At 55.7% G+C, this 14,059-nt stretch overlaps 1 protein-coding gene across 50 annotated transcripts in view; it reads right to left on the bottom strand.

The window, feature by feature from the left end:
• Positions 1–7,030: 7,030 nt before the first annotated feature.
• CSNK1E (casein kinase 1 epsilon) overlaps positions 7,031–14,059 on the bottom strand; it is a 38,480-nt gene continuing 31,451 nt past the window's right edge. For 13 of the 50 annotated variants that reach the window (XM_084955306.1, XM_084955308.1, XM_084955313.1 and 10 more), the window contains 4 exons: positions 10,017–10,209; positions 9,780–9,919; positions 9,134–9,199; positions 7,031–8,269 (listed from right to left, as the gene is read on the bottom strand). In XM_084955306.1, coding sequence (XP_084811432.1) covers positions 9,167–9,199; positions 9,780–9,919; positions 10,017–10,209 — 366 coding nt within the window. In that variant the 3' untranslated portion in view covers positions 7,031–8,269; positions 9,134–9,166. Of the gene's footprint in view, positions 8,270–9,133; positions 9,200–9,779; positions 9,920–10,016; positions 10,210–10,971; positions 11,033–11,755; positions 13,471–13,567; positions 13,672–14,059 lie in introns of those variants that run through there. The other 37 variants (XM_084955320.1, XM_084955319.1, XM_084955325.1 and 34 more) reach the window with 7 other exon arrangements.

The raw sequence follows: 14,059 nt of genomic DNA, 5'->3' as shown, positions 1-14,059 counted from the left end.
TCTAGTGGCTAGGATTCCTGGTGTTCATCCAGGCTGCCCAGGTTCAATTCCTGAGCAGAGAATTAAGACTTTGCTTCAAGCCATCATCCACTGCCCTCTCTTCGAAATCAGCCAGACCGCCTGGTTCAAATCCCACTCCACCACTGACAGTCTGTGAGACTTTGAGCAAATCACTTAGCTTCTCTGAGCCTCAGTTTCTTCATCTGTAAAATGGGATTAATAACCACGCCATCAATTCAGAGCTGACGTGAAGATGAAATGAGATAACACAAGGAAGGCTGTTAGCATGAGGCCTAGCACACTCTAAGCACCCAGGAAATGCTGTTTCTAATATTTATAAACAGTGAGAAGGTCAGTCCTCAATTTCCTTTTTGCAAAACCGGCCCAATTAGGCTGATTTTGATGAACCCATCTCAAACTCTGCCATCAGTGGGTTCTAGTCCCAGCTACCACCTTGCATCTGGCGGCAGAGCCTTGCCGCTGCTATTCCCATCACCCAGAACATGCTTGCGTCTCCTCACTCTCTTTTCTTACTTCTTGTTAATTTCTGCCCCTCCCTCGGTTCCTGATTAAAAGTTGATTCCCAGAGTTCCCATTGTGGCTCAGCGGTAACGAGCCCAACTAGGATCCATAAAGACGCAGGTTCGATCCCTAGCCTTGCTCCGTGGGTTAAGGATCGTGCGTGACTGTGGCGTAGGCTGGCAGCTGCAGTTGTGATTTGACTTCTAGCCTGGGAACTTCCATGTGCCACAGGTGCTGCCCTAAAGAGCAAAAACAATAAAAAACAAAAAAAAAGTAAAGTGGATCCCCCTGGATATGTCATTAAATGGAAAAAAGAAAATATACAGTATTGGATGTATCTTTATGCAAGTATTTATGTGCGTGAGAGAGAGAGAGAGAGTGTGTGTGTGTGTGTGTATGATTTAAAATGCATAGAAATTTTCTGGAAGATAGGCGAATGGGCCCTCAGAGGAACAGAGGGCGAGCAAGGACTAGGTCTTAGTCATCTTTGCATGCTCAGCACCAGACACACAGGGTCATCAGCTTCATCACAACTGCTATTCACTGAGCAATTGCTACGCGGAAAGCAGTGCGCTCAGCTCATCATTCTTTCAGCAGGCAGCAGCGACTGCCATCTGGCAGATGAGGAAACTGAGGCACAGAGAGGCATCATTATCTGGTCAAGGTCACACCTGAGCCACCTGGCCCACACAAGGCCCTTGTGGATATTTGATAAATGAAGCCAGGCTCTACACCAGCCCCCAGAGGGACCCAGGAAGGGAAAATGCTTTCTGACCTCACAAAGCCTTTCCTGTTGGGTCGTGACATTCAGGGACTCAACAGCCATTAGCAAGGAGAACAAGGCCATTCCTGGGTGACCCTATTTTGGGTTTGTACATGTGTCAGAATAATCAGGGATGTGGCTGGTGATGATTTACAGGTTGCTGTGTTGGAGTTCCCGCTGTGGCACAGGAGGTTAACGATCCAGCGTTGTCACTGCAGTGGCTCGGGTGGCTAATGTGGTGCAGATCTGATCCCTGGCCAGGGAACTTCCACATGCCACAGACGCACCACCACCACCCCTCCCCCGCCGCTCCCGAAAAATAGATATAGGTTGCTGCAAAAAGAGCCTGAGTTGGAGATATAAGAAGAGGAGCTTCCTCTTTCTGTGTCTGTCAATTGCCCAAGCACATACACACACACCCGCACCTTCAGCCTAGGTGAGGGAGGTCCCACTTCAAACTTACCCAGCCAAAATAAACAAGCAAATGAAAACAGGCCAAAGAAGAGGATTTACTGCCAGTTTCCTTGGAATCGCTAGGAACGTGATTCAGGTTCTCTACAAAATCCCAGATTGCAGCCAACTCTCTGGAGCGTTTGCCGTCAGGAAAGGGAGGTGCACCCACAGGTCAGGGCTGTGCAGGGAGGGGGGCAGCTCAGTCCACGTTTCCTTGGAAAGGTTTTAATGAGAGGGAGGAGAGAAGGGGAAAGAGGCCTGGGTGTCCCAGTCTCAGAGCCGAGGTGACTCAGTAAACCTGGATGGGATGAGTTCAGACGGGCTGCACCTTAATCACAGGTGCTTTGAAGATGCTGGGATGAAAGGCCTTGGGAGGCATAATTACCTGAGATGCTGTTCTCCCAGGGGCCTGCAGGAGCTCCAGTTACTCTCTGCAGGGATGTGTTGTGGGGGTTCCCAGGGGTGCCGTCTTAAAGGGGCAGTACCCCAAGGCTGGGCCCCCTGCTCCCTGCACGCCAGCTGCTGACTGGACCGCTCTCCCATCTTCAGTGAAGCCAGGCTCCAGATGTGTGGCTTCCTGAACGTCAGTAGGCCATGGGACACGGCCTCACATGGACAGTTGGGAGGACAGGAAGATGCTGTTGGTGCCTCGCTAGGGTGAAAGGAAAGATGGCAGGGAGCAGACCAGAGGAAGAGGAGGGGACGGCAGCTAGGTGTCACCATGGCAGCGTTTATCCTGCTCACCAGACCCCTTCTCCCTCAACCACCCACGTGTAGACAGGAAAGCAGGCCCCAGAGAAGTGTGGCTTGGGCGAGAGATGTCTGGTGATGGGCCAGTTGGAGGTTGGAGCTTGGAATGTATTTACTCCTCTGAGTGATTAGTTGGGTTCCTGTGGGCGCCTGTGTTGCAGGCTCTGGGAAAGAGGATGTGACGCGGGGGCTCAGCCTTCTTAGCTGGAACTATTCCCATATCTGTTTCTGAAATAGAGTGTGGATGGGGGAGGGGGGAGGGAGAGAAGGAGTGAGAATGTGGGGGTGGAAGGCTCTCCACTTAGCTAAAGCTACATTGGAGGGGCCCCCACAGGAGCCGCAGGCAGGGGTCTGCCTGATCCACTTCCCCGTGGGAGGCCCTAGCTTGGGGGGGCATCAAAATGTGGGTAGGAAAGGAGAGCAGAGGCCACCACCCAGGAGGCAGCAGGCCAGTGGCTGGGCAGTTTAGCTTTAGGGGGGGAATTGACCGAACTAAGTTCAGAGGAAGCCCAATCCCTCCTTTTGTCCCAGGCCAAGTTCTCCTGGCGTCTCCTCCTCATCTTCTTTCTCCAAACCCTCTGCCACCCCGTCTTCAACCCCCTCCTCAAGGGTTCTTTAGACTCCAAACAAGAGCAGACTTCTTGGATTCTCAAAACCACCTCCTCCCACCCCTCATCCCCAGGGAAGTTTGTTCCAGGCAGTTTGTCCTGCCAGAAGCTTCTCTTCTCAGCGCTGGCTCTGCCTCTGTCCCCACTCTCCACCGCCCATCCCCACCCCCAAGTCAAAAGGCCACCCGCTGGTTTTTAGAAGAGTGGTTACCAGTGTGTCTCAGGGGGCACCCTGCACGGGAAGGGGCGTGCGGGAACTTGCTGGGGCAGTGACAATCGCCCACATCCCGTCAGGTGGTGATTACAGAAGTTGTATAGAAAGACGTAAGAAGCACTGGATCCGTGCGCATGTACAATGTGTGTTTCTCTGTACATAAGCTATACTTCAATTCTAAAAAACGAAAAGGAGCGAGGGGAAATGGTCAGTAGGAATCTTGCTTTCCGGCCAGCTTCCCCCCCTTTTCCTTGGCTCGGTTGCTTTGAGCCCGCTGACCACACCCTCCTCCTGAAGCCCCGCCCCCATCAGGCTCCTCCCTCTCTGGCCACGCCCCCGTGGTCTGGCTCTGAGAACCCGGTTCTCCCCCAACTGGTTCCAGCTTTCTGTCGGCGGTCCTGGCTGTGCCCTCAGGCTCCCAGGCAGGTGGCCTCAGAGCCTGCGAGTCCTCCCTCTCTCTGGGCCAAGAGCAGACCTCTGTTCAGAAGCGGTTCCGTCATCCTTGCCTTCTGGATGATTGTGACCTTAGCTCCCTGACCTCTCCATCTCTTCTCCATCCTCCAATCTCCCCGCCCACTGTTGCCAGATTCATATTCCTCAAGTTCACATCCGTCGTGCCCTCTTCTCTAATCAGCAGTTCCCCACAGTGCAGGCACAGGGGCGTGGAAGTCAGGCGAGTGGGATCTGGCCTCTGCCTGCCTTCTGCCTCCTCCAGCCTCGGCTGCTGTAGGTCTCCTTTCCCCTCTGTGCTCCCTAGTTTGAGTAAATCAGGCTAGTTCATGCCTCTAGGCCTTTCTCTCTCTCTCTCTCTCTTTTTTTTTTTTTCAATCTAGGGCCGAACCCATGGCATATGGAAGTTCCCAGGCCAGGGGTCAAGTGGGAGCAGCAGCTGCCAACCTACGCCACAGCCACAGCCACTCGGAGTCTGAGCTGCATCTGCGACCTACACCACACACAGCTTGCAGCCACACCAGATCCTTAACTCACTGAGCTAGGCCAGGGATCGAACCAATATCCTCATGGACAACAGTGGGGTTCATAACCCGCTGAGCCACAGTGGGAAGTCCTTTCCCCCCCCTTTTCTTTGGGGGGGGGGCTCCTCTGGGCCTTTGCATATGCTGTTTCCTCTGTCGGAAATGTCTGTCCCCTCCTCAACCCCTATCCAGTCAACTACTCACATTTCAAGGCTCAGGTCAGGTATCTTTGAATCACCTTCCTGATGACATCGCCTTCCTTCCTCCTTTGTCCCTCGTTCACTGGGCTTCTCACACTGGATTTTGGATTGGGATGAGCCATTTGCTAACCTGAGTCTTTGCCCTGACCTTGGTCCCTGGAAGCCAAGTCACACCTTGTGTTTGAAACGTGTAGTTCCCATTGCTGAGCACTTACCAGGTGCCTGGCTATAGTGAAAGCTAAGATCATGGGTTGTGGAGGAGTCCCCTGGTGGCTCAGTAGGTTAAGGATCCAGTGCTGTCACTGCTGTGGCTCTGGTTACAGCTGTGACTCGGATTCAATCCCTGGCTGAGGAACTTCAAAAGAAAAAAAAAAAAAAAAAAAAAAAAAAAAAGAGCAAGCGAGCATGGGCTATGGAGCCAGCCTGTCTTCTCTGTGCTTCAATGTCCTCATCCATAAAATGGGTATAATACACCCACCTCCTAAGACTGTTAATGAGCAGAGGGTTGGAAACAGGGCCTGGCACTGTGAGCCGCCAATTATTTCAGCGCTTATGCACATGTGTGGTTGTATTTAATCCTACAACCTCTGAAGCAGCTATTATCACCTCCACTTTACAGAAGAGGAAACCAAGACTCAGGCAATGCCCAAGGCTGCAGAGAGACCCAGCCAGCTCTCTGGACTCGAGCCCTGGGCTCTCCTCCCCTCACCCTGTACATCCATTCCACCTTGGCCCAGGACCTGGCATCCACGGGCCCAGTCAATGTTTGTTTGTTGCATGACTAAAAATGATTCACCAAGTGGCATGTTTGCCCCCTCCAGTCTGGGCAAAATTTCCGGGCAATTGTTTGGCGTACTTTATAAAAATAAACTGTTTGCATGGTTGACGCATCCTGGTCACTCCTCTGGTCTCAGCTTAAATATCACTTCCTCAGAGGCTGTCAGCCACCACCCCCTCCCATATACATTAGCTCCCTGAATAAGAAACACAGGAAGGAGAAACCAGAAACCAGTGAGGATCGTGGGTAGGAACACAGTGGAGGGGCCGGGATGGGTTCTCTGCAACGTGACTTTCATCCGGCTTTGTGATTACACATGTAATACCTCCCCAAACCAAACTTTAAGCCAAAAAGGGAGGGGGACCCAAACGCATTATTAAAATTAATAAAACCACCACATAGAACCCAAAGAATAACTTCAAGTTACTTCTGGGCACTGTACTTTGCCAGTCTTTCCTTAGATACATTCTAAAGGGGAAAAAAACCCTGTCAAAACCTCTTTACTCCATAGGTATAGTAATATTAAAATTGTAATATTTTCTCTTTTGGCCGTGCCTGCAGCATGTGGAAGTTTCCAGGCCAGGGATCAAATTCGAGCCATAGCAATGACACCAAGTCCTCAACCACTAAGCTACCAGGGAACTCCCACACACTTACTGTTTGATGTCTGGGGCTGGAGTCACTGACTAGTCACCCCACTCCAAGGCCTCCTGTGGTTCATTACAGGACCCCAAGCTTTGAGGAGCACCCTCCATCCCTGGTGACTGGGAATAAGGACCCACTTCCGCCTCAGCCCCCCAATGGAGGGCCAGCAGGAGACCCTTTACCAGGCCTGAGCCAGCTATGGGTTCACAGGGTCTTCAAATGCCAGCACTGGAAGGGACCTTAATTATGGGGGGGGGTTGTTGAGCTATACCCAGGATTTATAAGTGCTCTGGGGGGGGGCCTCTCAGAGCCCTCCACCCCTTCCCCAGGCTGAGCTCTTGCTTGCGGGTGGACCATGGCGAAAGTGGCCCTTGGGTTGCATGAGAAGTAGGACAGTAATGTGTGTTGGATAAACATGGATTGCTGACAAATTCTTTTACAAGCTGGTCACAGGCAGGCAAGGCTGAGGGCTGTTCCTTTATCAAAACTTGGCTGAAGGAAACGCCCAGGGTCATCTGTGGCACAGTTGCCACTGGACCCAGGAGAGCTGTGGCCTTGGACAGTATTTTACCCTCACTCAGTTTCTTCTGAAGGCAGGAGAGTAACACCTAACTCAGAATTACTGGGTGAGATAACTCCAGAAATGTGGACACCTTCCTGATCAGCGTGGTCCCGGGCTGTGGGCACAGCCCCTGGAACTTTGTTAGGATGCAGACTCTAGTCCATCCTTCTGAGGCAGAAGCTGCTTTTTTTTTTTTTTTTAAAGAAAGCTTCTTCTCTTTATTACCATTTTTTTCTTTTTCAGCCTCACCCGCTGCACATGAAGTTCCCAGGCCAGGGATCTTACCCAAAGCACAGCTGCAACCTATACCACAGCTCACGGCAACGCCAGATCCTTAACCCACCGAGCGAGGCCAGGGATCAAACTTGCATCCTCATGGATCCTAGTCAGGTTCGTTAACTGTTGAGCCATGAAGGGAACTCCCATATGCGGTTTTTAAGTACAGATTTAAAGTAGCCCTGAGAGGTACCAACCACCGCCCCAGTGTCCCCAGCCATATGTAGCCCCCAGGTCTGCTGGGGAGAAGCCCCCAGAGCAGAGGTGGACCAAGGACTGCTCATGTCACTTTATCCTTTTCTACTTTATTACTTCAAATTAACAACCACAATAAAGCTCAAAAAAGTCCAATATTTACACAGGAAAAAAGTACAAAATTCCCCCCAAAGTTCTTCAGTATTTTTTTTTCAGTTTTTTAAATTACAAAGTAATAAAAAGCTTTGCTCTTTAATTAAAAAAAAAGAAAGAGAAAAAAGGGGAAACAGAGGTAAATAAATTAGGAAATACACACAGGAAAAAAACAAAATAAAGAAAGAATGGGTGTTAACTAGGAGGGATGGATAAATCCAGTGCCCAGCCCTGACCCTGGGCTCCTCCTCCTCAGAGAGGCAGCACGCAGGGAGGGGAGGCCCCAGGAGAGTCAGAACCAGGGAATTCATCTATAACCCAAGAGCTAGAGGCTTTCTGGAAGCAGTCTCCACAGATTCTGCCCTAAGACCAGGCAAGGGGGACCACAGGCTGATGACAGTCAGGCTCGGTGGTGGCACGAAGCCTGTGCCCTTCTTGAGGGACATGAGGTCACTGCCCACCCCTATCCTTGTTAGCGGGGATAAGAACAGAGAGTCGGTCTGGCAGGTGGGTGGGACACCTGCCATCCTGGGAGATAACAGGTCAGAAACATACACACACGCCCACAGGGACTCTTGACCCTCCTCCTCAAGGTCCCCATGGAGAGGCCAAGGGACCCGAACGGTCAGGGAAGCACTGGAGAAGACCCAGCACAGAAAGTCAGTGACCATCATCTCAGGGGGTGGGGGCTGCACACACCTGTGGCCCCAAGGCTCACAAACACCCAGTGGGGACCTGCCTCTGGCCAACCAACCCATTCCCCCCAGCTCCTTGGGCCACCTTGCAAGGGCCCGTGAGGACCCGTGGCCTCTCCAGTGCAGAAACGTCCCCCTTCCAAGCCATGTCGGGCGTCGGCAGGGGTGGGGCCGTGGCGTCTGGCAGGTGTAGCCTGGTGTAGGGAGCGCTTGGCAGCCTCAAGGCTGTGGGCAGCGGGAAATGCGGAGGAAAAGGATCCTCTGTGCCGAGGGCAGCCCGTCTTCTTGCCATTGGCAAAAAAAAAAAAAAAAAGAAAAAAGAAAAAAGAAAGAAATAAAAGGGAAGAAAAAAAAGAATCGAAACAATATCCATCGTCAGTTTTGTGCTGGGTTTTGTCTTTTTTTGTTCTTTTGAGTGGTTTTTCTTCCCCATCTTTTTGTTGTTGGTTTTTTTTTTTTAAAAGAAAATACAGTGAAGACACTAGAAAAGGGGAGAGAGAAGACAGATCAGGTGCACATCTGCCTGAACCACCCACCCACCAGCCACCTTCAGCGTCTGTCTTCCTGCCCCTGAGGCTCTGAGCTGGTCCCTCCATTTTCACAGAAGAGACAGAGACTCCTCCTCTTGTGGGTAAGCAGCCACCCCCAGCCACACATCTGCCCACCCTGCCATGGACAGACTGGCTCCCGGGCCTGAGGTCTGCCAAAGGTAAACCGATTTAGGTCCCAGCGCTAACTGTGGACAAATTTCCGCGAAGCAGATCATACCCAGGATGTCCTAGTGCGAGTCAAGCTCGTGAACTGCAAGCTACTGCCAGCCTCAGATATACTCCCCAGGGAGTTCAGACCCACCTCGCGCCACCAGCCCCCTGCCCCACCCCAACATCCCCAGCCACTTCCCTTCCCAAAGGGGGGGGGGGCAGAGGGCAGAGCTGCTGTACCTGCCTCAAGGCCAAATGTAGCCACAAGTCCCACTGAGGCTCACACTGGCCAGACGGCCCCTCCTGGGCTTGAGGAGGCCACCAGGGGCCTCTGTGAGAGCAGATCAGCTCCTAAGCACAGGGCCCTGTTCTAAGGACTTTGCATGAACAAAGCTTTTAACAGCCCAGAGACAGAGACACGGCTAAAGCCCTGGGGAAGGTCGGCCTGTGGGCCCCCAGGCTCAGTGCCTGCTACCAACTTGCTAGAATAGTTACGACAAAGCGGGGATGGAGGACTGGCCCCATGGCAAAGAGAGGGGTTTCCAGCAGAAATCAGCTGGTATGGGCCAGGCCTGGGCAGAGGACACACACTGGGCTCCTCTTGGGGCCACACGTGCTTCTAGACACAGCAGACATCCACTCACCTAAGCAAATACTGGTCCGATGGTGGCTCCTCCTCACTTCCCGAGGTGGTCAAATGGCACGCTTGTCTATGAGGAGGGAGGCAGAAAGGGGGGACGGGGTGAGCTGCTGGCAACAGCATGTCGACAAGTCCCTGCCCACGCCCACCAAGCCCCTGGAGTCAAAGGCAGGGGTGTGTATCTCAAGGACCCAGGGTGTTCCTGCTTTGTAGGCAAGAACACTGCCCCGAGAGGCAACACAGCTGCTCAAGGCCACACATGAGTTGAACGTGTGACCTGTCCTGCCGAGGCGCCTCGGGTGCAGGCAGGAAGCCCAGGGCAGGTCTCTGGCCCACCGCTGTCGGATCCTTCCCTGGGCAACCCCAGATCTGCCTTCTCGACTTTCCTGGTCCAAATGTGACCCTAGCAGGGCCACCACACATGCTCTGCCCGTCACTCCATCTGTGCTGACAGGGACCATGAGCCCCTCCTCCATGAGCTCCCTGCTGCCCACCCAGGCCAGGCTTGGGCAGTCACTCCTCAGAAGATGCAATGAGGCCACGCTGAATCAGTGGAGGCGAGAGAGCAGGACCCCTGATTCCGTGCTGGGGGGGGGGGGGGGTCTCTGGCTCAGCCGAGGCACAGCAAGGCTGGAGTGAGGGCGGCTCACCTGTGAGGCTGAAATCCGGGAGACCTCTTGCCGCCCAGTGAGGTCGGAGGACGAGACATTGGCAGGTGCGCCCCTGTGCAGCCTCATGCTCACCTTCCTCTCTCTGTCCACCCGGGAGATCGCTCTGGGAGAAGTATTGCCTGGAGGGTGAGGCGGGGGGAGCGGCCCTCAGTGTCCAGGGCCGGGCAGCCCCACCCCTCGGCTCCCCCCGCCCTGCCTGGGTGCCCGCTCGCTCACCAGCTTGCTGGAGGCGGGAGGCGGGGGTGGAAGCCACGGGCTCGGCAGCACTGCGGAGCCGGTTGGCGGTGGCCCCCGTGGGTGGGCCAGGGGGCAGGGCTCGAGTTGCGGACCCTCGGAGCTGCCCCATTCTCTCCTCGCGTTCGTGTTCTCGCCGCTCCCGGTCCACGTCCTCGGGGTTCCGGGCTGCACCCTGTGGGCGTGAGAGGAGACCTGGTCAGCCCTGCCAGGGCAGGGAGCTCCGGGACCCAGCAGTCCCCTGGGGGCAGAGCAGGGGGAGGGAGGCCAGGTGGGCATCTCGGGGAAGTAGCATCTCAGAAACCCTCTGGTCCAAACTCCTCCCCACAAAGCAGGAAGCCCAAGACCTGGAGATGACCCACAATCACACCGCAGAGAAACAAAGCCACACAACTGCCTGGAAGGAGAGAGCTGGACCTGAGAGGTGGAGGGAGGTCACTGTGCCCTGGTCCCATGGGGCTGGAGTCAGAGCTGGGAGGGCCAACACCTCAGGACGACCAAGGGCACTCCTTGACCTTCCCAACCCGGGTTCCCCTCTGGGTTTCCAGACACAGCAGAGGAGGTGTTCAGAGCCCCAGAGAGTTACGAGGCTAGCTGAAGGCAGGGCCAGGACTCCAACCAGGGCCCCCAGTCCCTAACCAGGGATCTTTTCAAAGGGCCGGACCTGGCAATAGCTCTGGCAATAGCTCTGGCAGGTGCTGGGGGAGGTCACAACCAAGAGGCCCGGGGGACCCACGCAGACACTGCCTGACCTGGGATGGGAGCTGGAAAAGGAATGGGCTAGATGCCCCATGAAGAGAGAGGCCCAGCAGGCAGGCTGGGACAGAAGGGAGCCATGGGCCCCTGCCCTCCAGCCACTGCCACCCCCAGCACAGGAGGAAAGAAGAAAGGCCCAGAAAGAGGAGCACGGCTTGGGAGCAGCGCCTTGCCGCATTACCTAGTTGGTCCTGGGGTCGTCCACAGGGAAGGGCGGGGGGCTGGCATGAGGGGGGCCGCATCTGTGGAGGAGAGAGCTGCGGGCTGAGTTGGGGAACTGCTCAGGGGCCATGGAGTACAGGCTCCTGCAACCCTGTCTCTCCCAGGGAACTGGTCAAGAAGCCCTATCATCCCTGGGTGATGAGGTGGGCGTGGCCCTCAACTTTAAGCAACTCTAGGAGGTAGTGGCCGGGGATCAGAATGATCCCTGAATCCTAGTGCGGAACCGAGGCCCAGAGAGGCCTCATGACCCTCCTGGGGCCACAGAGCTGTTCTGAGCTGATCTCTGTATCTCGGGAGGACTCAGCAGACTTCAGGGGCGCACTTCCCAGCCCTCCCCCAACAAGCCTGGCCAGGCAGGCGTGGAAGCACCAGGGCACCATCTCCTGACCTCCAGCCTTCAACCAGGGCCCCCACCCAGTTAGACGGGCACAGAGAGCAATTCAGCCGGAAGCACAGCAACACCTGGAAGTAAGAGCTGCAGCACCCACTCGTCACATGTCCCGGGGGCACATCAACTCGCAAGGCAGCTATGCGCTCACTCCACAGTTGGGGAACTGAGGCTGAGCGAAGCCAGGGTATTCACACAGAGGCGCACAGCACAGAGGCTGAAGCTGAGCGGAGGGCTGGAGCCCCTGCCCCTTGTGACCAGAGCAGGATCGGCTGACCCAGCCCTGTGGCAGGAGGGGAGCTACTCTCCCTGTTTCCACCCCACCCAAGCGACGCCTCAGGAAATGCACACTAGGGAGGTCTCTTGGCTTTTATTTGCCCACAAGAAAGTACAGGTCAATGTCAAAGTCACACAGGCATCCACCCACGTCGTGCAGACTCCTGTCCTTAGCTGTGTTGAGTTTCCACCTGGCCAGCTAGTTGGACCTTGGAAGACACTGGCCCTGCATCCTGAGAGCAGCATCCCAGCCTCCGGGATCCAGGGATTCCAGGGCCCTGATACCCAACCATATGGGGTGGGCACTTCAAAGAGGCAAGTTCTCAGTCAAGGGCAGGATTCTTCCCACGGGAGTCTGCAGCCCACAGTGCCCAGCGGAGTGTCCAGCCTGCTGGTAGGTGCTGGCGTAGGCTTCCTGCAGGGGTGTGGGGGTTGATGTGGGAGGGGCTTGGCCTTGAGATGAGTGTGGTAGGTCCCCAGTGCGTGCCTGCAGATGTTTCCGTCGCAGGCAGCTGGAGGCTCCATGGTGAGCTCACCGGCGTGGTGATGGGGTCAAAGGTGCCCAATTATCCAGTCCGATGGCCCTCAAGCCAGAGATCAATCAGTGCAGGACAAGGCTGCTGGCACCTCTGCTCAGCTTCTGACCCCAGGGCCTGCCTCCAAGAGAACCCCAGGCAGGGGTCGGGGTGCCAGCAATGGGTGGAGAGGGAGCTCCTAGCCTGGCTTGAGGTGGGATCTTGTCGGCTTTATGGTCCCATGAGAGGCTCTCTGAGGAGCCGTCTGGAGTGGCAGGTCCCGCAGCCTCTCTGTGATGAGGGATGTGCTCACAACCGCCTTGCTGGGTATTCATTAGAGCCACTAGGCAGCCACCTGTGGCTCCTGAACTCTGAATGTGGCAAAGGCAACTGCAGAAGTATGTTTCCAGCTTTAATTCACTTAGCCAGCCACAAGAAGCCAGTGGCTACCCTATGGGAGGTGACAGGCCTGGATAACGCAGACCCCTCTGCTGGAGCTGTGCCAAGAAGAAGGGCCAAACCCAGCCGAGAACCAGACACAGGAACACCTCTCTACATAAATGAGTGAGTGCCCAGCGCCCTGAGCAGTGCCCAGGGGCAAGAAGAGCTGGCCCCAGGCCCTCGGCTGTGCTCTCAGCCCAAAGGTCTGGGGTGAAAGGCACCCCACGGTCACCCCTGGGTCCTTTGGCCATGAACTCCCATCCTCTGCCCAACCTCTGCCCCACTCCTTAGGGAACAGTACCAGGCCACTGTCTGAGAACCAGAAAGAGAAGGAGACCAAGGCCAGTGCAATCCCAGCGTCTTGGAGAACAAGGCCTCGGTCCTGAGCAGCTGGCGGCGTGGGCTGAAGGTGCCCGCCGTGAAAAGAGAGGCACACGACGATGAACTGCAGTACGGGGGGGGCGGGCATTTAATGAGTTCGGGTTCAAGACAGAGGCCGCTGACAGGGTCAGGCTGAGGCTGCATCTGGTACCCGTTCTCGGCAGGCCCTCCAGGGCAGGGAACATCATCTCTCCTTCAGGCTCTGTTCATCAGGCAGCCGATTTGTCCCCAGGAATCTCGCAGCAGGACCTTCTCTGCCACACCCTCTCCACTGTGCCCCCACCATGCCAAGGGACGTCTCCTCGGGCCTGGCCCCGATAGGCTCGGGCACACTTGCTGATGTCAGAATTGGGGCCCAGGAGTCCAGACCACAGGCCAGTAGTTTGGGGGAGGCAACTTCTCCACCTCCTCCATGGGCCTATCTGCGGGAAACTGGGTGCCCAGGGGCGCCGGGCACCTGGAAGGGACAGAGAGAGCACAGCAGAGGCTCAGCCTCTGTGCTCGCCCGGCCAAGCGGTCAGTCTTGGAGAGGTCAGGTCTTGGAGGGTCCTTACCAGTATGTGGGTGGGTACGTGGGCCCGGCACAGGGACAGGGGCGGGGGCAGGGCAGTGCAATAGCTTCGCTGTCACGGGGCTGAGCCTGGCTCGAGGAAGCCCCCTTTTCCAGAAGAGATGCGAAACAAGACACAGGATTTCACACATTCCTGAGCTCCAGGCCCAGCCAACCAACACTACTCCCCACCCCACCACCCCCCACTCTTAAGAGAGAGAGATGAAAGAGGCGCCTAGCAAGACCCAGGGGCCCATGACCAAGAAGAAAGAGAGCACAATTAAGGGGTCCAGGCTGGCCAAGGGGGCCCGAGTGAAGGCCGCCACCTGGGACGTGCAGAAGAGCAAGAGCAGGACAGTGTAGGCCATGATCAAGACCGCGGGGGGGCCGGCCAGCGCCATCCAGGCACCCCCCCTCCAGGACCCTAGGAGGGAGGGCAGGCCCAGACAAGCCCTCTTGGGTCTGGTGGGAGGAGGCATCCCACAGGGGCCTCGCT

This window comes from Sus scrofa, chromosome 5 (genome assembly GCF_054392235.1).
Source record: "Sus scrofa isolate SSC_HxYL_T2T_F1_AM1 chromosome 5, Sscrofa_HxYL_maternal_Yorkshire_Landrace_v2.0, whole genome shotgun sequence".
Lineage (NCBI taxonomy): Eukaryota > Metazoa > Chordata > Mammalia > Artiodactyla > Suidae > Sus > Sus scrofa.
Note: the sequence above shows the minus strand (reverse complement) of the source record. Positions and strands in the feature narration are given on the sequence as shown.